The sequence below is a fragment of the Rhododendron vialii genome, chromosome 12a (genome assembly GCF_030253575.1).
Source record: "Rhododendron vialii isolate Sample 1 chromosome 12a, ASM3025357v1".
In the NCBI taxonomy this organism is placed as follows: Eukaryota; Viridiplantae; Streptophyta; class Magnoliopsida; order Ericales; family Ericaceae; genus Rhododendron; species Rhododendron vialii.
In genome coordinates this window covers 16489266-16513615 of record NC_080568.1, presented here as the reverse complement: position 1 = coordinate 16513615, position 24350 = coordinate 16489266, and the positions used below count along the sequence as shown (strand labels likewise).

At 37.1% G+C, this 24350-nt stretch overlaps 2 protein-coding genes across 3 annotated transcripts; both read left to right on the top strand.

Moving 5' to 3' along the window:
- The first annotated feature begins 435 nt into the window (after window positions 1-435).
- Window positions 436-7000, top strand: LOC131310848 (serine/threonine-protein kinase PBS1-like). Of its 2 annotated transcripts, none has more exons than XM_058338087.1 (5): window positions 436-537; window positions 1687-1892; window positions 3821-4010; window positions 5462-5853; window positions 6178-7000. In XM_058338087.1, exons 3-5 carry the CDS (start codon window positions 3890-3892, stop codon window positions 6649-6651), a joined length of 987 nt encoding a protein of 328 aa, XP_058194070.1. In that variant the 5' UTR covers window positions 436-537; window positions 1687-1892; window positions 3821-3889; the 3' UTR covers window positions 6652-7000. The 2 variants fall into 2 exon arrangements, with proteins under 2 accessions (XP_058194070.1, XP_058194068.1); XM_058338085.1 differs by having other exon boundaries at window positions 442-985.
- A 14552-nt stretch (window positions 7001-21552) lies between these two features.
- Window positions 21553-23542, top strand: LOC131310720 (NAC domain-containing protein 83-like). The gene is made up of 3 exons (XM_058337895.1): window positions 21553-22279; window positions 22563-22837; window positions 22935-23542. Exons 1-3 carry the CDS (start codon window positions 22099-22101, stop codon window positions 23238-23240), a joined length of 762 nt encoding a protein of 253 aa, XP_058193878.1. The 5' UTR covers window positions 21553-22098; the 3' UTR covers window positions 23241-23542.
- The last annotated feature ends 808 nt before the right edge of the window (window positions 23543-24350 follow it).

Genomic DNA, 24350 nt, shown 5'->3' with positions numbered 1-24350 from the left:
GACAATAGGTTAGAGGAGAGAGAAAGAGTAGGTTTGATTTTTAAATGGACGGTAGGGAATCTAGGGATGAGGCGGGTTAGATCGTTGGATCTGATGGTAATGTTGTAATACATGTGAGGGATGTGGGCACTTTAATCAAATGAATAGAATGCCTCTCAACCCTAGGATCAAATCAATCTCAACCATTTCAACAATTTATCCCCATACCAGTGTATTTAATGTTTTATATAATTATAAAAAATTCTAAAATCAGCTCAATGTGTTGACAATAATAAATATGTGAATGTATATTAAAGGATGCAAAAACTACACAGAACTACGTATTTTTCTTATTTTTTAATGTACTTATTGTCAGTCCAGTAATAAACAATAGAAAGACGGTATAATTATTTATAATAGAGATTCAGTACATAAATATAGGGGTGTGTGTGTAAGAACAAAACGGCCTCGTCTCATATCATATCTCATAAGAAAAAAAGAGAAGAAGCCGGCAACAGTTCTGTCCCAACAATGCTACTGCCAATCATCTAGTTCCAGGTTTTTCTCTTAACTGCGAAACCAATTCCAAGAGCATTTGCCAATCTTTGATTGACTTTGCGTTAGTCGACTTTCCACACCTGATTTTGGGTCGCCTTGATCGATTGAGATTATCCGCATAGATAAAAGCCACCTATATATATATATATATATATAGAGAGAGAGAGAGAGAGAGAGAGAGAGAGAGGAAATGACCCATCGGACTTCGATGCCTCTTTGATTCGACTAGATCGAGGATATGAAGAGTTGATCCATTTTTGGGCACATCTGAGATCTTCAAAGCAAAGGGATTTGAGAGAGGGATTTGGGTTTTAGGAAGGTGGGGGAGGAGATTGAATGGGTTGTTTTCCTTGTTTTGATTCAAGGGAGGAGGGAAAGCTTATCCCCGATAAACAAAAAGATCATCGCAGGGATATTCACCCCTCCAACATATCTAGATTGGCTTGTGGTTAGTCCCTTCTCTTTATCTGCGTATGTATATAGGTGTTTGATCTGATCTGGACACCTCTGTTCCAATAACAGCTTTTTTGTTTTGGATCTGTGGATGATTTTGGTTGGTTTTATTTGATCAGAATTATCATTTTCTTCTCGTGCATGATAGGATACCTTAACATGGTTTTGGTTGGTCATTATTTTGATTCGTAATTGGAGAATCAAGGAGGTGTTTGTTAGAATGATGGAATCAATGATGTGGATGGTACATAGTTGTTTCACTTGGTGACACTATAAACTCAATCCGGGGTTTTAGGCTTTCGAAAGATATGGTCCTGCAAGCAAAGAGGAATAACAATTTGTTTTGTTTGTCAGTTGTTTGTAAGGCTGTGTTTGGATCAAGGATTTGGGGAGGGATTTGTTGCGGGAAAAGAAAGGTTAGGGAAACACACCTTGAATTTGTGGAAAGAAATCCCTTGCATATCCTTTTTCCTTTGCATATCCCATCCTAAATCCTTGATCCAAGAGCGACCTTAACATATTCGAACTAGAGGTCTGATGGGTCTTCCTTGTGCACCCATGAGACAAAGTAAACGATTACTTTGTAACCCAGATGTTGAGTTTTGAAGTATTGATCTCGAGTTTATTGATTGGAAGTGGCTTGACTTACTTGTTACTAGTACTTGATCTCACATGATTGTCTTGGATGAATTGCAGGAGCGGACAGACTTAGATCAAGAAGCAACACGGGGTCAGCGAAGGAGCTGCCAATTCTAAAGGATGCACCTGCTGTCAATATTGCTGCGCAAACATTCACATTCCGTGAGCTTGCCACAGCAACACAGAATTTTAGGCCAGAGTGTTTCATAGGGGAAGGAGGATTTGGAAGCGTATACAAAGGGCGCCTTGAAAGCACAGGCCAAGTAATCATCATCATCTTTTATATAAACCACATCCAGTTAGTACTCATTAATGGGTGGGAGGGTAGATTTGGTACATTGTTAAGCTGGAGTAGATAAAATATTGTCCAACTTGATAGTTAGAATTTGAAGTTTTCGATTCCATTTTGTTCTATTTGATAACGCTCTGTATGTTGAGGTGGATGTGTGGCAAGACTAGATGAGACATGATTAGAAATGAAACGGTTTGTGAGATGGTAGGTGTAACACCTATAGAGGAGAAGTTGAGGGAAAATAGGCTATAGTGGTTTGGACATGTCTACCGTAGATCAAAAGATGCAGTAGTTAAGAGAGCGGATAAGATAGTTTTGGGTAGCAATGCTATGGGGAGGAGTAAACCTAAATTGACATTAGATATGATGGTGTGCAAAGATATGGGTATAATGGGTTTGTGTGAACAAGTGGCCCTTGACAAAGCGCAATGGAGGAAAATGATTCATGTAGCCGACCCCAAGTGATTGGGACATAAGGCTCGGTTTGGTTTGGTTTGGTTTATTCTTGGCATGGGCATGCAAAGGTACACCATTTTTTCATGTGAAGTTATATCCCAAACCCCAAAAGTATGGCGGGGGGATTGATCGACTCCAATACTTTGGAAATGAAGGCTTGTTTTGGTTTGGTCTTCAAGGTTCAAATAAAGTGGCTACAAATTATGCAAATTGCATCATCCAAACACTTGGTACTTGAGCTGAAATTACACCACTGTAATATGATAAACATTTATCTTCAGAGAATCTTTGGATTCCTTCAACAGAGTATTGAATTGTCGATTTGAAGGAAATTAAAATGTCAGGATCTTACGAATGCATCATGTCTTCTGTGTTGTGAAATTAATGGTGACTTTCTCTCTTTGGGTTTGCTTAGAACATTTTCCCACTTAGATATTTCTCTAGATTTTGTGTAGGTATTGCTTAATGAATTTGTGGTTGATAAGATTTCTTCAACTCCTCTATTGGAGATATTAGATGCACAATGACTTGGTGTCCGCTGTTAGTGTACCAGTATGAGCATTCCTTGTGCATGTCAAGGTAAGAAAGACCCCAAGAGGGGTGACTCACTGAGTATGAGTTGCCTGACTCTCTGGGGTGTTATCGTCAGGCCCTGTTTGTTTGCCTCAATTAGAGCACAAGGAGTATTATGAATCCAAGAAGACAGCAAATATGTTTGGTTAGAACATCTACATCCGTCAAGTATGAAATCCACAGAACAGTCGGGATATGGTGTGTAGTCCCCTCCCTATTAGTCCAACGTGAATATAGATCCTGTAGGATTATATTGTTTCACTAGTAGTACAGTCAAACTGCAGCCTTAAATGTGTGAGGCAAGTGTTGTGAGTGAGGCATTCTGTTCAAGTTCTTGGACGGCCCAGTTGATTGACCAGACTAGACGTGGGATTGGACCATAAATGTGAGGGGACCACATTCTCGATATTAGAGGCATTAGATGTACTCATGTACATAGACCAAAACATTGGGATACGATAGTAGTCGCCCTTCACTATTAGTCCTAGGAGATTACTAACCCTGTGGGACTACGTATACTCTCACTTAGAGTCTAGTCAATCAAATAAGGCTAAAAAGTTTTCATTGTCTGCAGTATATCACACGTGCTTTGTGCAAGGGTGAAACCAAACAAAATCAAACCAAATTGAGCCGTACATCCCCATCAATTGGGGTCGGCTACTGTAAAAGTGAATTCTTGAGAATATATGAAAGCGCTAAATTCACCCTTCTGCGCTTTATAGCCTATAATTTTTTCGTTATAGCTTTCCCTTGGAAATGTATTACTAGCTACTTGTTTTGATTGCTTGGTCTTTAAGAGGTAAACGTTCCTTTGCCTTTTTCTGTTGCTCCTGATGTGTTTTTCCTTATAAATGTGCCTATCTTTTACAGGTTGTTGCTGTGAAACAATTGGACAGAAACGGGCTTCAGGGTAACAGGGAATTTCTCGTGGAGGTTCTAATGCTTAGCCTTTTACACCATTCTAATCTTGTGAATTTGATTGGGTACTGCGCTGATGGGGACCAGCGTCTTCTTGTCTATGAATTCATGCCATTGGGATCGTTAGAAGATCATCTTCATGGTATCTGTTCACTGTGCACTGTCGGTTTATAAAATTCTGATTTTCTTTTCATTTCAGTTATTTGTTACATCAAGTGCAAGTTATGATCATAATAGAAACCTCTGAAGTCACTTATGCTCTAGGTCAGCATTTTTTGGCTGGGAACAATATAACAAGAGTTGAATGCTAGATTTCGAGAATTGAAGAACATATCTATTTGTAAAGCAACATGGTCAAGTAATGAAACTAGCTAGGAGTGATGACCATGTTGTACAACTGGAAAGGAGGAACTTGAGTGGCAATAGATAAGTGATTCTGATCAGGAAAGATGAGATCTGAAGAAATAGTTTCAAGAATCCAGTGAGCCTTAATGTGATATTTTGGTGGGGTGGGGTTTGGATACTTTTAGGTTAAGAGCCCTGCAGTGTTTTTTTTAATGGAATTTTTTTTTGAACAGCTGCAAGAAGAGTGTTTGATTAGTGTCTCAAATGAGAAATAAATAAATAACTGAAAATAAGAAATTAGAAACAAGAAACGAGTGAACCATCACAAAATCTTAGGTAGCCGCTTAGATGGTTCAGGCACTATGGTCTTTGGAGAAGGAGTGGTTTATTGCACTTGTGGTGAGCAAAAAGGTGTAAACAGAGTTGCTAGAAAAAGTTAAGAGTCTTGTTCTAAAGCAAGGCTATTTCCTCAAATTTCCAGTGTATGTTGCTTAGTATTTTTATCCAAATATTGCAGATAAAATACCGTACTTTTTGAGAGAAGGGTTCTTCCATACATGGGTTTTAATAAGACCAAAATTGCTATGGATGTGTGCAGAAGTGCACGACTGCTTTCCCTTTTCTTTTCTATGATAGCAAATTGGTGTCATCGGCACGGTTTCATTTATACTGAACTTCGTGATACATGGACCAGTTGATGCATCTTTTTCTTTGCAATCCTTGTTATGTGTTTCTAATCAATTGGTCTCTATGTATTTCGTGATCTCCATATATGTAGATTTATTGGGAAGAGCCTTAGAAATGATGCTTGTTGAGCATCAAGTCCTCCATTTCAGCTGATGGTTGTATTATTATTATTATTATTATCATCATCATCATCATCATCCTTGTCTTGGTGTATTCTGTTAATAGCTGCTTGGGGTTACTTTATTACCCTTTTATCTCCCAACACTTGCATGAAATATGAAAACTTGTAAGGGGTAAATGGGCTAGTGCAGCATTTTGAAAAATAGGCTAATGCATGTTTTTGGTGCATTTGTAAGATCAAGCTGTGCCCAAGGTATCTGAACTTGATAAAGTTTGATTGGGTACTTTGATTACCTTGTGACTTATGACATAGAGTACTATACTAACTTTAGGCATTTTTACGCTTTCTCTGTTATCCAGTATCTGGAACATGTTCTCTTAAGCAAGTTGGTGTAGTACTCATAGAAAAATTGCTAATACTTAAAAATGACCTTTGTGCAGATCTTCCACCAGATAAAGAACCACTAGATTGGAACACGAGGATGAAGATAGCAGCCGGTGCAGCCCAAGGTTTGGAATATCTTCATGATAAAGCAAACCCTCCAGTAATTTATAGGGACTTCAAGTCATCAAATGTATTATTGGACGAAGGTTATCACCCAAAGCTTTCTGACTTTGGACTTGCAAAGCTTGGTCCCACAGGAGATAAGTCACATGTTTCCACCAGGGTCATGGGCACCTATGGTTATTGTGCTCCCGAGTATGCCATGACTGGACAACTGACAGTGAAATCTGATGTTTACAGTTTTGGGGTAGTGTTCTTAGAGCTTATTACTGGACGCAAAGCCATTGACAGCTCCCGACCCCAAGGAGAACATAACCTGATCGCATGGGTAATTACTCGATCATTCTAGAATTTAGTTGCCTAATCAACTATTCTTCTTAGTCACGAGAATCATACTCCGAAAAATCATTTTGGTATCTGTAGAGTCTAGCAAGGTAGCAGAACACGAGATGCAATTATAAAAATGAAGTTTAAATAGTCCACTGGAGAGTGGAATGCACTGTAAAATCTTACTTCAAAATGCAAAGTAACACTTTATGATCATAAATTTTGAAGTACCTGGAGATTCTTTTATCATGTCTCATGTGTCTACGCATATCACTGTTAATACTTTTGCAATAATTAACCAGAGGTGAGTTTCCCATTATTGCAGGCTCGACCATTGTTCAATGACCGCCGAAAATTTTCCAAATTGGCGGATCCACGACTGCAGGGTCGGTATCCAATGAGGGGGCTCTACCAAGCTCTAGCTGTTGCATCTATGTGCATCCAAGAACAGGCTCCTGCTCGCCCTCTAATCGGAGATGTCGTGACTGCCCTCTCTTATTTGGTGAACCAGCCTTATGACCCAAACACCAGGTTGCCCGGGGATAAAGATGAGAAAAGAAATAAAGATGAGAGAGGTCTAGGAAGGGTTTCAAAGAACGAAGACAGAGGAGGGTCTGGGCGCAAATTTGACTTTGAAGGATCTGATAGAGATGACTCCCCAAAAGAAGCTGTAAAGATGTCGACCAGGGGCCTGGATAGGGAAAGAGCTGTTGCAGAGGCCAAGATGTGGGGAGAGAATTGGCGGGAAAAAAGAAGGCAAAATGGTCAAGGGGGTTTCGATGGCACTCACGGTTCATGACTCAGTGTATATGAACAATGGGAGTGATATTTTTTTCATCCCATAACTTGAGTGAGAGCTGAGTCTCGTAGAAAGGGACTTGGGGAATGAAGTTGCTACATTTTTACTTTTTCCATTTTTTGGTTTTGAAACAAAGGAAAAACAAAATGGTGTGTATATTTATAGTTAGAAGAAGCTAGCAGAAGATTGTGACATGTTAGTAATTTTGTAGAATAAAATAGTCGGATGTTGTAATTTTTCATGCTGTAGTGTGTTTGGCCTCTGGACTCTGGACTACAAACGACTTTCTGTTTGTCTGTAAACTTCTTTAGCGACGTGTTATTGACAAATTAATGTTCTGTTTTATTAAGTGTAGCTTACTTCTATTCTTCAATACCCCTTCTTGTTTAGTTTTTTTTTTCCCTGTTTTTGAACAGAACTTTAATTTCTTTTACTAGAGCTTGTTTCTGTATTTATTTATTGTCTTATTTTAGTATGTTCTAGGTTATATATTGATTTCACTTGTATGGGGATGTTGGCGACAAGTCGAACCAGGGAAAATTTTTGGTTGAGTGCATGGGTGCGCGTGCTTCTGTTGGGTATCTGATGGATGATGTGTAAAATCCAAACAAAAATTTTCCGTCATAAAAAAGAAAACATCCATTGGTTTGAGAGCAATTGTTTATGTCAACGTCACGGCATTGAGTTATGTAAAATCCAAGCAATTGTTTTGACTTACTGACTGACTGCTTTCATTGTATCTGTCATCCCGTTCTTTTTTCTTCTTCTCATCTTTTGAATACTCCATATTTGTTGTTGAATCTAGGATATGTTTCTAGTTTTGATACGCACCTGACCTAGAGTTGGTTGACCACAGGTGACGTGGCAGTTGTTAGCTGGTTTTATAGTAGACCTGGTTTTGTAGTTGAGCTGGCGAATTGGCAATTTTTCTATGATGTCCCAATGTAATGTGGTATTGGGGCATGATCCTCCTATCCTATATATGCAAAGTACAAACGGCAGACTCTCTTACGGATGGGCAAAGTTGAAGCCCAGCAACTTATACCAAAAAGTGGCCCAGTATTGAAGATCTGGATATATATGTAAGTAGGGCTCTATTGCTTTTCTTCCAAGACCAAAAACACAAAAGCCTCCCTTAGACAAAAAAAAGAGAGAGGTGGGCTCTTTTCTTCTTCACATGGCCGAATCATCATCATCTTTGCTTTTCCGTTCTAGGGAAGGGCTTGCTTTTGGACTCCTACTTTAGAGGAAGCTTCACTCGTGTCGTGTGTGTGTGTGACGAGGCTGACGTTGAAAATCAACAAAAAAAAAAAAAAAACCCTTTCTTTTTCGCCAGGGTTGGCTCTAAAATTTCCGAAGCCTAAGACGATATTCGAAAATGAGGCTCTTAATATCCGATCACTTAACATATAATTCCTTCTTTATCAGTTCGTTGGGTTTATTTGCAATGAAAATTATCGTTTAAGAGAAAAAAATGCATTTATGTTAATGATGCACTCACCACATTGAATAATTTTTCCACAGATCTTCGATCTCGACGTCCCGTGATCCAACTTTATTCTTGCTTTTTGTTTTTTTTCCTTCGTTCTATTTTTACTGGGCCATTGGGCTTCATGTGAAACATATTCATGGGTTAAAAATGGGGCCTATAGCAACACTTATATACTAGGTGCTAACAACAAGTGGAGACCCTAGTTTTTGGACATTTTGGGGAGGCTTAAGGCTTGCGCCTCATGGGCCTTAGCAGTGCCGGCCCCAACATTTGAGTTGCCCAAACCCAACTTCATATTGTGTTGCCTACTTAATATTATGTGATGCAAAATTAAAAAAAAAACAATACGAGTAACCAAAAAAAAAAATACCCATCAATGTTACATTGTTCATTGAGCTTGAATAACATTAAAAAAAAAAATTTCAACATCAAAATGTTATTGTGCTTTATAATTAACACCATCAAATCCGAAGAAAATGAGTTCTCCTTGCATTTTTTTGTCAGTTAAGTCATTGTACTTCACTTATCTAAGAGTTTGGAGTCCATGCTGCTAACTTTTGATTATTTGTTTTTTTGGGCTTTTTAGTTGATATATGTGACGAAAACATCTACCTCGAAAAACATAAAAAGTTTAAAAAGTCTTAAATGGCCAAAAATGCTCTTAGTAGAACGGTGCCTCATTTTCAATTGAGTTCATAGTCAATCTATTTGATCTCACTTGTGAAATGGTAGTTCGGAGGTAAAAACAATAACCATATAATTAGCTTGCTCGATTTATTTTAACTATGACTTTTCTTTTAATCAAATGTAACAACATATCACTTATACATTACTCCACTATTTTGTTTGTTAAATCACAAATTTTCAACAAGATAATTTAGTAATTTGATTTTTGTAATATTGTGGATTAGGAGGAAAAGAAAAAGTGGTAGAAAAAAAATGGAGTAATATAGAGAAGATGAGGTTGGGAGGTGTGGGAATTGAATTTAGGCGTGAGAATAGAACAAAAATGGGGTAACAAATAAACGATGAGGCGGCTGCAGCTCGTGGGAACCGAACTTGGGTTGTCCAAAACAATGACAACATCCTAGCGGCCAAAGCACCAAACATACTCTTTGTGCTAGTAATGGAAAACTTTTTTATATTTATTTATACCTAACTTACAATTTTTTTTTTTTGGTTGCCCCAGCCTGGGGGTTATCCAATCCCGAAGGCTTGCGGGGCTTACCCTAGGGCCGGCCCTGGGCCTTAGCCCAGAGCTGACCATGCTTTTCGCTTTCCTTTCCTCTTAATTACCAGCTACGACTAGACAAATGAGACATCGGATTCCTAAAAAGGGTACAATTTGTGACGTACATGTACAGAGTTAACACGGGCGTTTCGTATATGTATAAGCATAAATCTTTGAACTATTAATTCGATGGGAACAATAAGTTAGAGTACATTACTCGGAGGAATTCGCCATCATATTACTCACCCTCTCAACTTTGAGGTTCCACGCTAAAAAATTACTATATTACTATAAACTCTTTATAAATTGCCATTATATTTTTAATTGCTTTTCATTTACGCTTTGAAATCCCACCACAAAATAAGGGGTGTGTATTATAGCACTTCCTGAATGGATAATAGTAAAATTTTGCAAGCATATACCCATATACAGTGGACTTTCTCGAAATCTTGGATTTTCCTTAATTTCTAACCTGACTATATATGTACAAAGTGATATTGTTAAACTTTGGAGTGGTTTATGATAGAAAGTGCATTGGATTGGCATTGAAAAAGCCTGCGCCAAGGAGCAAAAACTCGATCACCTTCCAACCAAATTTAAAATTAGGGTAATATATAGATATGTTGGAGATCGAGAGAGAATTAACCCATACGACTATCTATCTATCTATCTATCTATCTATATATATAATAAATATGCTACTTTTATTGTTCTCATTTCGTTTTATTTAAGTAATTATTTTATTAATTTATGCAGAGGTAATGTCTACCATTCGTAGGTTACCCATAAGTGAAGAAAGGTAGCTATGCTGATTTGCTTTACATGTATTTGCTGTACATGCAGTTGTATTGTATGTTTATGCGGACACAAGCAACGTACGTACCAACCGATTACACATACAATATGTTTAGATTCTGACATTCTAGCTGTTACTTTTATGTACATGTATTAATTTATCCACCTACGTACACTTGTAGTTGCTGTTACTTTCTTGTGGAAAAATGCATCTGAGGAAAAGTTAATTTGAAGTTTAATTTCTTTAATTTCTCCTCCAAGTGGGGAAAAAAGGTCTGAGAGAGGTGAAAGGAATATAAGCTGTTGACAGAGATTTTTCTGAAACTGTTTTTTTCCAAAAAGGAGAGCACCATAAATAATGCACGTAATTAATTACTATACATATACTTACTGTTTTACAAAAGATAAGATAAATAGACTGGTGACTTTCTTGCTTCAGGGGAATCAAGAAAACTTGCCTTAACTTTAAGAAAAAGATCTAGCTTTAAATATCCTAATTAAGAACCAGCTGACATTCTCCTAAAATCATTTCCCATCATTAAAATTTGCTAGATATGCTATGGTCAACATTGTAAACTATACTCCCTCCGTCCCTATTTTATAGTCCAGTATTTCATTTTGGGCTGTCCCTTAATAAGTGTCCGTTTTGTAAAGTTAGTGGGTAAAAGTTGGTGAATTCTCCATTTTGCCCCTAAAAGTAGATTCCACTTTGAAAAGTTAGTGAGTAAAAGTGTAATGATGATGGGTAAATAGGAAAAATGGAGGAAAAAGTTGATGTGAAAGGTATAATGATGATGTCTTTTTAATAAGTTGGAGTTACGAAACAGGACACTTAAAAAGGGACGGAGGGAGTAATACTTAATTTCCAGTTTCTTCATTGTCTTAATTGTTCTAGAAATTAGGGTAGTAAAAGTTCAATAAAAAACTGTTCAGATAAAACATTTTCCGGTCATTTTTTTTGCTGATTATATCGGGACGGTTCCAGGGACCCCTAAAAAAACCTCTAAAAAAACCCCTCAAAGTTCCTGATCGAATTTTGATGATCCGAGGCCACTCAATATAACCAGAACGTGATTTTAAGAGTACGCGCGAGAAATCAGTAAAAAAAATGACCAGGAAAGGTTTCATCCGAACAGTTTTTTATTGAATTTTATTGAACGGTTCAATAAAAAACTGCTCAAATCAAGCCCTTCCCAGTTATTTTTTTTGCCAATTTCTCACGGACATCTTTAAAATCACGCTCTAACCACATTAAGCGGCTTGGATCATCAAAATTTGATCGGGAACTATGAGATTAAGATTTGGGGGGGTTTAGAAAATTTTTTAGGGGTCCCCGAAACTGCTCTGTATATATACATATATATATATATACATATATATATATATACATATATATATATATACATATATATATATATATATATATATATATAGAGAGAGAGAGAGAGAGAGAGAGAGAGAGAGAGAGAGTCCCCTTTAGGTAAGGGCGCCCTTATTTTAAATAAAATACGGACGTCCTCTTTTCGATCAAATTTTGACGATCAGAGCCACTCAATGTGTTCAAGACGTGATTTTAAAAGTAACTGCGAGAAATCAAAGTAACTGCGAGAAATCAGCAAAAAAAAAAAAATGACCGGGAAGGGCTTGATTTGAACAGTTTTTATTTGAACCGTTCGATAAAATCCAAACAAAAACTGCTTGGATTAAGCTTTTTTCGGTCTTTTTTTTTTTTGCTGATTTCTCGCGGATACCCTTAAAATCTTATATATACACAAAAATCTTCTTATAAGGGCGCACTTATCGTATTACGGTAAGGACGCCCCTTTCCCGACCAATTTGCGATGATCCGAGCCACTCAATGTGTTCAGAACGTAATTTTAAATGTACTTGTGATATATACACACAAATCTTCTTATAAGGACGCCGTTACCGTATTACGGTAAGGATGTCCCTTTCCCGACCAATTTGCGATGATCCGAGCTGCTCAATGTGTTCAGAACGTGATTTTAAAGATACCCTTTAGAAATCAGCAAAAAAAAAGACTGAAAATGGCTTGATCAGAGCAGTTTTTGTTTGTATTTTTTTGAACGGTTCAATAAAAACTGCTCAAATTAAGTCCTTTCCGGTCTTTTTTTTTTTGCTGATTTCTTGTAAGTATCTTTAAAATCACGTTCTGAACATATTGAACAACTCGGATCATCGAAATGTGGTCGAGAAAGGAAAGAAAAGGGGAAGCCCTTATATATATATATACACACACACACACACACACACACATTTGTATTTGGTGATCTGTATTCTAAGCCGTTCATGTTGTATCCACTGCCGGCTTTGGGCTAAGGCCCAAGAGGCGTGGGCCTTAAGCCCCCAAAAATGTCAAAAAAATAGGGTCCCCATTTATTTTTAAGACCTAGTATAAATGTGTTGTTTTAGAGACCAATTTTAAATCCAATAAGACATTTTATACTTAAGCAAAACAAACGAAAAGGAGGAGTAAAAGGTCACGGGATCGCCAAAAATCTCTGGGGCCCTTCAAAATTATTCAGTGTGGTGGGTGTATGGATTCATCTTTTTGCCCCCTTAAACGCTACTGCTTCGGTACTTCTCATTGCAAACAAATACTATATCCGAATCAAAATTATTTAGTATGATTGACTTTTTATTTGATTTTCGTTTACAATTATTAAGGGCCTCACTTTCGAAGATCGTCTTAGGCCTCCAAAATCTCAGAGCCGGCCCTGGTTGTATCTGAGTTCTCAATCGTTCATGTTGTAAATCACCATATGTTTATCATCTTGCAAAAAATCTGGCGATGGCTTGGTTGAGTAAACTTATTTTTGGAAAAACAAACAATCATAGTTTAGCCTTTCTTTCTCTTGTGGCACATATGGTCAAGGATGTAGTTAGAATTTACACAATTCGACATATTGACATGGAGTTATGATTTGATCTTCAAGCATTTTTTGAAATCGAAGCGATACTATATTCTATAAGCAAAACACAATCGTTGTCTATTCAATCAAAACATACATATGCACATAAGGTTGGGGGGATTGATATATATTTTCCACTACATATATAGCCACTTTTGTTTTATTTTTTAAAGTTTTGGAGGGGTCGATATATATACACTAGCGGCTCTACTACCCTATCCCATGGGTATGCACATCAACACCATCATTCATTTATTGTCTAATAGTTATCCTATCCTACGTACCCATAATAAGTACAAACCTGATCAGTCATTTTACTATTATTATATGCTGAACAACCATCACATGCACTTGCATTTTAGTTTGTGAACACCCATGACAAGCTCACACACTCGTAATTTATATGCTTATGTTCAACATATAAAGACTGAAAATGTCAGTTGACAATATATTTAGCAGAAAAATCAAATTTAATCAGTAATTCGAATTGAGATAACTTCAAACAAATACATGTATCATCACATTCATCAATCTTTTGAAGTTAAGTTTTCGAATGACAACCCTAATAAAAATTCTAGAGCCTCCACTGTCGATGTAGTTCATTATAAATATTTATTGTGTATTTTACTCCATATATAAGGTGATAGGAAGGTTGGGAGTGGCCCGGGCCCCCAACTCGATACTTCCCTATGTAAAGGTTGGTCGAATCATGTATATATGTGTCTATAGAGAAATAAAGTGTTAGAGTTTGATCATTCATTTCTCTTGTGACTAATATGTTCCGGTCAAATGAAGACTAATACTTGAAAGGCCTCCTTTTTTTTTTGGCAATCGAGGCCCTACAAAAGAGAAGCTCGAATCATCACATGGGATGGTGTGGGGGTGGTCAAATGAAGACTAGCTAATACTTGAAAGACCTCTCTCTTTTCTTTTTTTTTTGGCAATCGAGGCCCTACAAAAGAGAAGCTTGAATCACGCCAGGGATTTTTGTTTCGAAAAAAGAGGAGGGTAAATTTGTAACTTCTCCCAAATCAAATGATGCCTTGTCAAGAAGAGGGTAAAAAGAGAGATAATGGTTGAATGATTGGCACACATATATAAAAGAGCTGCATTTCCCTTTCTTCATCATTTTACCTTTCACTTAGTGCAACTCTTTCTAGTTAATTATTGCCGGAAGAAATATATTTACTTGAATTGGGGTTAAGTTAATCCAATTTATTATGGTGTCTTAGACAAACGGAGAATGTTTGATCACAATGATTAAGACCTTTTTCCATTTAAATACTCCTTCCATCCCATAACGTTTGTCCGGTCCGCAAAATAAGAACGTCAAAATAATACAATTTTTACAAGAACAATTTAATTTTTTTTTTAACGATTCACTAGATATTGATGAGTTCTTTTAATTTATGAAAAAAGTTTGGATTTTTCTTAAAAGAAATGCATTATTTTTAGTCATCATTTTATGGACCGGACAAACATTTTGGGACAGAGGTAGAAATAGAAAGACCATCTCCTTAATTTTCTACAATTAAACCAGTGTATGAGCTACAAGGTAACCATGCGTTATAGGGTTTCGCTGGAACAAACCATATATTAATAAATGCAAAGATTTCGTGTTTAACTTGGGCTGACAATCAAAGCCTTGATGACGTGGCTTGTTATTAATGATTTAGGGACTGCCTATATGCATGGTTTGGTGGCCTAGGCTAGCTAAATTGTAACCTATTTATTTTCAACTTTTTTGAACACATTTTTTTAAAAAACCATTACGACTAAATCTATATTATTAACATATAAGACACAGTAACTTAAGCAAATCATTGAGGCTTCTCGTTCGTGTAGATGCTGGTGCGGAGTGCTGGTCCGATGGTGGCTACAGTTGGAGGAGGTTATGGCGTGGTGGTTGGGCTGAGGCTGATCTAGGTGGGAGCTGTGGTTCTGTTGCTGTTGATAGGTTTAGGGTTTTTCTAGGTTTGGACTTGTCTCAATAAATGTTTTGGGCTTGGCCTATTGGTGTTTTCTTGGTTGGTATTTTGCTAATCTCGGATGGATTGGGTCTCAATATTAGCACAGGATTGTTAGCTTTGTTTAGGGATATGATGCCGTCTAAAGTCCTTCTTCCCTTTAGCCTTTGTAACAATTTCAAAGATTAATTAAACTTTCTTTTGCCTTAAAAAAAAAAAAAAAACTTAAGCCAATCATTTGTATAACTCTTAAGAAAATCTAAAACTACAGATACGAGATTTTGTTTTTAAGACGTGTGGATCAGTTTTATTTAAGTGTTTTTCTCTTATATGAAAATTGTGAAGTATAACAAATAGTTGTATAGTTGTTAGAATACGTCTTTATTTTTCTGTAGATTTGAGTTCAGTATTCGATAACAAAACTTTGAATCACGCTTCACAAGAAATTTTGGAGTGACAAAAATAAAGTTCGCAAGTTTTAAACTTGGAATGAGACGAGACAAGGACAAACGCTTACTAAACGATCCTTGGATTTAAACAAACTGACATAAATAGTAGATGATATTCCTATGTCTATATGAGCCCTATTACTGCAGGCCAAATATTGAGGCCTTAGGCAGCGGCTTTATAAGCCAATGCCTAGGGCCGAGCCTAGATTGATTGCAACTATTTTGATTTACCCTGGAAAAATGGGTCCCAATAGTCATGTTTGAGGGTCTTCAAGAAATGTTGATGAGAATACAATGAGCAGGGATGTTATAGCATGTGAAGTCACACGACTCCGTTAAATTAAAAATTTGCTTGGAGTACGTGTGTTTTTATTAGTATTTAGCATATTTGATATGAGTCATGCTATGTGTACCGACAGGTTTGTAGGGAAACCGTACCGACCAGCCGCGCCGGGTCGTCTTTGGCCACCGGACGGCTGATCCGATCCGTCCAAAAAATTTAAAAAAAAAACCGAGGGGCCTTTGCGAGAATCAACGGCATCCGATATGTGTATGGTGCTTGATCTAAATACCCTTTTTTCATGTATATGTATGCACAATACATATACATAAAAAAAAGGTATTTAGATCAAGCACCATACACACATCGGATGCCGTTAATTCTCGCGAAGGCCCCTAGGTTTTTTTTTATAAAATTTTTGGATGGCTCGGATCGGTCATCCGGTAGCCGGAGACGGCCCGGCACGGCCGGTCGGTACGGTTTCCCTACAAACGGTCGGTACGAATATCATTAACGTATTTGATATCACAAATACTAGTGAATTGTTCCAAAATTCCATTAGGCAAAGAGAGCAACAATAATGTGGGCGGTTTAGGTATTTGATCCTAATGTTCATAAATTTTGGGTTCCCCTGTGGAGGATACCTATTTTTCCTCTACTACTCAGCTAGCTACTAGTATTAATTATTAAGACAGCTTTTTCTACATTGGTGCAAAATTAATTAAATAATAAATTGGGTTTCTTGAAAGTCCAGGACTCCAAATTAATGAAACCCCACTCGTGGAAAGCTTTCTCTTTCTCATGTAGACAACATGCAAGAAGGTTAATATGTTATCCAAATCTGTGGAAATGCTTCAAAGGTGGGCAACCTCAAAAGGGGTTAATCCAATTTTAGCGAAGCACAAAACCCATAGATGAGAAAAATGGTTAGACAGAAAGAAAACCCCAAAACCAAACTCTAGACGCATGAGAGAGAGAGAGAGAGAGAGAGAGAGAGAGAGAGAGAGAGAGAGAGAGAGAGAGAGAGAGTGTACATGTTATGGAGGGGCCAAAAGAGATGTTCCACTGAACAACATATTTTACTCAAAAACACAATAATTTCAGCCTTTGACGTATCTCTCTTTTCTCCTTAAAACCCTCTTCAACACCTACACGCAAACTCCCCTTGACTCCCAACCTAAAATTCTAAAAAAATAAATAAATAGAGAAAGGGAGAAAAATCATGGCCGGAATAAGGCTTACGAAAGATTTAACTTTTCTTTTCATATATATAATCATATTCATATATTATTATTATTATCTATCTAATAAAACGCAAGGGTATGAAGACCACACAAACACAAGTTGAAAGAATGACTGAGATTCATTTGATCCAAGGGTTGATGTGTGCTCTCCAACTCTCTTAAGAAAACACGCACACTCTTACAAATATATTACAAAAATTTCATTGGTTCTTTTTACAAACTGCTCGGCTTCTAGCGTTGGCATAAAAAAAACAAAAATATATTACAAAAATGTCCGTGTCTACGGCACTACCGGAGTGCATAGTGCCATAGGTACGGGTAAGCACCAGTTATATATATAACACAAGTGGCCGGGGAGAGAACATTTGCTTGTGGGAATCTCAAACGTCCTTTTTCTATGTATTAACTTAATATATAATACAAATGTTACGTATATTATTTGCCGTGAGTCCCTCCGATTTTTTTATAAAATTATCAGAAAGGGGTTTCCCTACTCCCCACGGAATCAAAGCTTACTTCAATTGTCAATGTTTGAGGCTCCAGTTTTAACCAAAATCTCAACCGTCCCACGTTACTCCCTCTTCAAATCTTGCTATCCCGTTTATAACCCTTGCATCCGGTCATATTTATTGAAGTGACCAATCCATGTGATCAGTTTTACTCCCATTTGTTTTGTTTTATTGAGAAGACTTGGGGAGAATTTTCATACATGCATCTAATTACATCTATCTCTTTGGCCGGTGTAAGCGGGTGCTTGCTGCGCCTATATCATATTAAGTTGGTTTATAGTGTTCTTGAAAAGCATATTTTGTAGTTTGTTAATGTCCTAAATGTTAGGTGGGAAGTTTTGAGCAAAACTGTTGGTGCGCAGGATAGCAGAGAAATGATACACACGGGCCGATAAAGAAAAAAAAAATACATCTTACACAAAGCCCTCTTTAGCCATATACTATGCACATTAAGACAATTTATTACAAACAAATGTTATGAATTCAAAATCGATGATTAAAAATTATTTATGATATTTAAAATCGTTTAGTTCTAGTATCTAAACAATTTTTTATTTACAAATTAAATCAAAATCTAATCCACCTCTAAACAACTTTAAATAAGATGATCAAAATGACATCATTAATTTTGCTACACTACACTAGTATAATGCACCTCTGCTCTATATAGCACCCCTAGCTAGAATTTATATTGAGATCTTATTTTCAAAACAAAGAATCAAACCAATGGTAGACTATCGTTACCCGTAAAACAATCAGTTATTATGATTTAACTAAAGAAACCCCTTCTCAATATTTCTAACCATGCATATCAAATTAAAAGTCTTCCTCTCGCTTATTGTACACCATCATCCCGCAAAGTTAGTCCTTTATCAAAAATAAATTAGTCATGTCCATGATTTTTAAAATGTTTTTACCCCAATTTAAAAACTATTAAGATATTTAGTTTGGTTCAAAAAAAATTTAAATATGCACATAGTTAATTTATTTTTGTTTAAAAATTGCACATGTTTTTGTAGTTGACTTACTTTGCAACACGAAGGTAGTATTATAGTAGGACTTCTTACTTTTATATTGTTTTATTTCGTATTATGTGTTCGTTAGTCTCTATCACCATTCCTATTGACTTTTTGTTTATGTACGTATGGCCGTGAAAAATTACCAAAAATTACAAAATTGTAAGACTTTGCAAATCAAAACTTCACTTTCTATTACTCCATCAACTAAATTTAAAAAGTTTAAAAAAAAACTAAATTGGATATCTCTCCTCTGTGCATTGCACGAGATACCACTCATTCCTTATGTAAAACGGAATCCATAGACATATTGTGCACAAGTCATGACATGGGATCCACTACGGGTTCCATAACAATGATCTGAACCGTTCATTAAATTCAAAACAGTTTTTTGAAAACTCCACGAAAAATTAGTTTAATCCGATACTTATAAGTGCTCGATCCAATTACCTCACTTTTATAGGATCCTAAAACCTGAATGAAAAAATTAGACAATTGGATCGAACACTTATAGGTACTGGATTGAGTTGATTTTTTAAAGAAACCTTGAAAAAATGTTTTAAATTTAATAAACAGCTCGAATTATTTTTATGAGACCCATAATAGGCCCAACATTGAATTTTGTGTACAGTCTGTGCACATAAAATCTGTGTCAATAGCACCTACATGTAATAAGTATGTAAAAAGGATGGATGAACAATCATATGCTAGTGCTGTAGCAAAATTTAGACGGTTGTACATACAATAAGGGTAGAACCGTCATTATACTTGGACTAATTCGATCTCCAATACATGACATGATCCAAGAAGATATCAGCAAATCTTGAAATGGGGCAACAGTAGAAGGCTAGGTGGCTCTTTTGTCAGTTACCCTCGAATCCGACGTGGTTGCCCGTCGTTTCGGAAGCAAGTAGGACCGGAAATTTTTATTCCCCTTAACCCCCCAGCCACCGCCTCCCATCCCTCTTCTCCCCAAGGGCACAAAGGCCACAAAAATAATATAGCATTATGACAAAACTGCCCCTTTCCGGTATAGCATGCATACCCACAAAATTAAGTTCACTAGTACTCCACTTTTTCTTGCCTCCAACCAATACTAATAGACAAAAGTTCACTAGTAATACTTTTTCTGGCCTCCAACCAATACTAATAAGGGGTAGATAGGATTATTAATTAATGCATGCCATGCCAACGGCTCCCTTGCTCTGAAGGATCTCCAACTCAATTAATGTATGTGTCAAAGTTAAAAGGACCACTCCGTTCCCTTTCCATCTTTAATTCTTCGATAAGCGAGTATAACAGTAATTTCATCACCTGAAACTTACGGAGGCGTGAGTTACATAATTTTGTTAGTGAAAAATAGGGTATTCAATCGTTTGGTAATGCGCACCGTTGCATTCAAGATTTATTCTTGTTTGTCAGTTACTAGTTATAACATCCAGCTCCTTGTGATTTATTTGTAGGATAGCTTATTTATTCAAGTTGATTCTAATTTTTAAAAGTTGATTTTAAATTCGGGTGTAAAATTAATTAATTAGAATCTCAGAAGTCAAGGACTTTAATAATGATGTTGCTTCATTCTAAGTACTTATAGTGACTTCATCATCATAGTTAAATGGTCATTAGAGACTACAAGCATCTTAGTAGAGCATGCTTTGTCTCATTTTTGGTATTTTGATTCCACATTCAATCGCGTCCCATTTGTTTTGTTTTGAGTATGAGGTTGTGGTGGTATATATGTATGGGTAGCATTTCCGGGAAACAGACGCTCAGTGCCAAAAGCCAACTACTGATCGATCTTCTGCCCCTCTCTCTCTCTCTCTCTCTCTCTCTTGCAAGCATCCCCAACTGTATTTCAGTATTTCATGGATTGGGGTGTACTTTGTACTTTTCAGTTTTTTGCCCATTAAAGGACGGACTCTCTGGTGTCCTACAGCTGTAAGCATGACATAAGGTGACTTCACCCTCACGAGGTCCCCCACTCCCCTGCCCATCTGTGCATTCCATTCGGTGAGAAAAGTGTGCATTTCATGGTCCACAACACCAACTCCTTCACACAAAGACAAAAATACCCTCTTCACCATCCAATAATCCCTTCCCTCAATCTTTTTCCCCTTCCCTTAATTTTCTTGGTTGCCCTTGGAATGCAGAAAGGGTAAGAGTAGTGCACTTAATTTGATGGGCATGTAATATTATCAAGAAACGAGATCTCTCCAAATCCCTCAAAGAAACAGAACAATCTTGCTCAAGTTCCTATCTGGGTCCTTCTCGAGCCCATCTAGATGATTAGAATCTTTCACTCCTCAAAACTCGTCGAGAATGTTAGTCGCGCCAAAAGTCATTATTAATCAAATATTGTTTGATATATTTCCGGTCTAGTGCGTAACCTTTTTATGAGATACATATGTCTTGGAACCATATCAACTAATATCCAATCAAGATGGTTTTGACAGGGTTGGTTGACGATTTCTAAATGGTGAACGATTCCGACCCACCAAAGAATAAACAGGACTGCACGGTTTCATTATGTGATTGGACAGGATGGACTTGGGGTCACTTGTGCCCAAAATACGGGGCAGCATTCCGAGCCCAAAAATCTGATCCAAAACCGTTCACTATTTAGAGCTTGACGCGTAGAACAAACTTACAAATAATCAAGTTGATTGAATATCGCGTTGTAATTCAGTGAACGAACCACATTTTTTTGGCAGTTATAAATGTCCCAAAATGTGGTTTGTACAATTTTTGGAATATTTATAACTTCCCAAAAATGTAACTTGTTCATTTAAAAGTGCAAAGTACTTCTCTTAAAAAAGAAAAATGAAAAAAAAGGCATGGAACAATCCATCAAACTGGATTTATGAAACTGTCCATGAAAGAAACTTGACGGTAAGTTTCATAGATTGATCATTTAAGAAGAAAAAAGAGAGAGTAGATAATACTTATGTTCGTTTGGTTACTCTATCGGACAAGTGCAATGTGCAAGTGAGGAAACGTTCAAGAGATGTGATTTTAACTGCTACGGTTAGCCTACAGAGAAAGGTCGAAATCCAGCACAACTAATAAGTATTTATTTTTGTGCGTCAATGGGTTTTCGTCTCAACTTGTTATTAGAATCTTTTGAGCTCTCCCACAGAGAAACAAAACGATATACCCTTAAAACGTTTGAGAAAATGCATCAAAGGAAGGAGTACGAAGAGGTTGAGTCTACTTTACGCAAAAAAATGGTTCGTCCTTATTCTGAAGCCCTCCACTCCACACCCCACCTCACCCCTTCCTCAACTTCCCCAATTACTATAAAGATGCCCCACTTTCTTCCTCATATCCCCACCTTCTCCTCCTGCTCTCTTGATTTCTTCTCTTCTTCTTTTTCTTCTTCTTCTTCTTCTTCTTCTTCTTCTGTTCTGTTTTTTTCTCTCTCGTCTCTTGCTTGTCAAGTAAATCCAAGCTCAATTGAAGTTGGACCCTTTTTTCGTAGTCCAATTCCTTTCTTCCCATTTGACGTTTTAGTCTTTTTGGGTCTGAGGGTAGATGGAGAAGCTCAACTTCGTTAGGGATGGTGTGATGAAATTGCCACCTGGCTTCCGATTCCACCCAACTGATGAAGAGCTCGTCGTTCAATACTTGAGGCGCAAAGTACTTTCTTGCCCTTTGCCGGCTTCCATTATTCCAGAGGTGGATGTTTGCAAATCCGACCCCTGGGACTTGCCAGGTTAGCTTGCCTTTGTTTTTTTTTCTCTTTTCATTTGTCTAATGTAGCCGACCCAACTAAATAGAACTTAAGTCTCGGTTTAGCTGGTAATTCATTGAACAAAAATCAAAATACAGTTGATCCGTGACATAACCATTCTTCTAGGTGTGCCCCTTATCACCTGTATTTTGCGTTTATTTGAATTCCATTAGAAATGGGTCGATGGGACTGACATTCAGCTCAATTTTGATGTAACCGGAGGAAGTGTTTGTTCTAACGGGAACCGTAATGTTTGTGTGTTCAGGGGACTCTGGGCAAGAGAGGTATTTTTTCAGCACAAGGGAAGCGAAATACCCGAACGGGAACCGGTCCAATAGAGCAACTGGTAACGGCTACTGGAAGGCAACCGGAATAGACAAGCAAATCTTGACATCTAGGGGTAACAAAGTCGTGGGGATGAAGAAAACTCTGGTTTTTTACAGAGGGAAGCCTCCACATGGTTCTAGGACTGATTGGATCATGCACGAATACCGCCTCGTTGATGCTACTGAAATCCGGCAGAAAAAGAACTCAACCCAGGTGAGTTCCTTTTGTTCTGGTTTTAATCAATCAGAGTCCGAACTCGGTTTATAGGTTTTTCAGTGGTTAATGATGATTGTGTTTCGATTCCTTGCAGACTGTAATGGAAGATTGGGTAATTTGCCGCATATTTTTGAAGAAAAGGGGCACTAAACATGAGGAGGAGATGACAAAATCCTACAACTGTGAGAAAGTTGGGAGTGTGGGGGAAAATGGGCCTGTTTTCTATGATTTCTTGGGTAAGGAGAGGACTGATTTGAATCTGATCCCTGTGTCATCCTCTTCGGGTTCGAGTGGGGTCACAGTAGTCTCTTCTCATGAATCATCAGATCATGATCATGATCATGAGGAAAGCAGTAGTTGCTATAGCTTCTCCTCCATTAGAAGAAAACCCTTGGCTTAGAACTTTTTTCGCAGGATGGCTGTATCAGTAATTGAGCTTCCAAAATTCCCATCGGAATAACTCCATCTTAGTTTCACATCTCTTATCTGTTCATATGCTCTACAGAAAGAGGTGGGCAAATTTAAAAAAAAAAAAAAAGAAAATCAAGAAGGAAAAAGAAACTCAAAAATCGGCATCAATTTCTTATCAGAAATTAGGAGAGTAGAAGGCAATCCATGTGGGTAGTACTACTGTGTAGGCAGTCCCGAAATTCATAATTTAGTTCTCTCCTTCCTTTTATGCATTTAAATTTGTTTTTCTCGGAAGTTGTTGTACTTTACCATGCAATGCTTTTGATTTATCAAAAGGCAATCGATTTTGGAGGGAATAAAACCAGAGAAAGGACACAAGGGGAAAAGGGTCATGAAGATGGGAAAGAGAAGGCATATTGACATTCTCAATTTCTTTGCTACTGTAAACTTTGTTTAAAGGGGAGAGAGAGAGAGAGAGAGAGAGAGAGAGAGAGAGAGAGTCCTTTTTTAGACGAACAGTAGAGGAATAGGAACAAAATCTTGAGAAGATCTCCTCCGCATGAGGTTCTCTTGGCCCTTCGTCAAAACAAAGCAAAAGTTGAAATTACACAAACAGAACCCAATTCCATAATACTGGATTGTACCCGCTGTAGGAATTAATGGATTCCCCGATGCATTCTTTACGGAAAACCAATGCTGAATATAAATAAATCGAATGCACATAGTCCAGAAGAACAATTTACTTGCGTAACACAATACGAGTGATATCTACCTACGGTCTCTGCAGTTCTTCTGCTATGATGAAGTATTGGGAAGATATGTAAGAGTTGCTCTTATCGCTTTGTTAACATTGTAAATCCATACATTTTATATATACATACATACAAGGACAGGTTTACATAGGGGCACGTGTTCTCATTCGAAATTAAAATATATTTTTTATATTTTTGTATAAATTAGCATAATTATGAAAATGTGTTAATATATAAACATACACATGTGGAGCTAATTATAAAGTGTACATTTGCATATATCTCAAAAATACACACATACATGTGTGTGTATATATATATATATATATGTATATAGAATTAGTTTT

Bases quoted from the DNA above. Each gene is read 5' to 3' on its own strand.
- LOC131310720 (XM_058337895.1), top strand. From the start codon at position 22,099: ATGGAGAAGCTCAACTTCGTTAGGGATGGTGTGATGAAATTGCCACCT. The intron at 22,280-22,562 runs GTTAGCTTGCCT...TTGTGTGTTCAG, and splicing joins CGACCCCTGGGACTTGCCAG to GGGACTCTGGGCAAGAGAGG. The intron at 22,838-22,934 runs GTGAGTTCCTTT...GATTCCTTGCAG, and splicing joins AGAAAAAGAACTCAACCCAG to ACTGTAATGGAAGATTGGGT.
- LOC131310848 (XM_058338085.1), top strand. From the start codon at position 874: ATGGGTTGTTTTCCTTGTTTTGATTCAAGGGAGGAGGGAAAGCTTATC. The intron at 986-1,686 runs GTTAGTCCCTTC...GATGAATTGCAG, and splicing joins CATATCTAGATTGGCTTGTG to GAGCGGACAGACTTAGATCA. The intron at 5,854-6,177 runs GTAATTACTCGA...CCATTATTGCAG, and splicing joins AACATAACCTGATCGCATGG to GCTCGACCATTGTTCAATGA.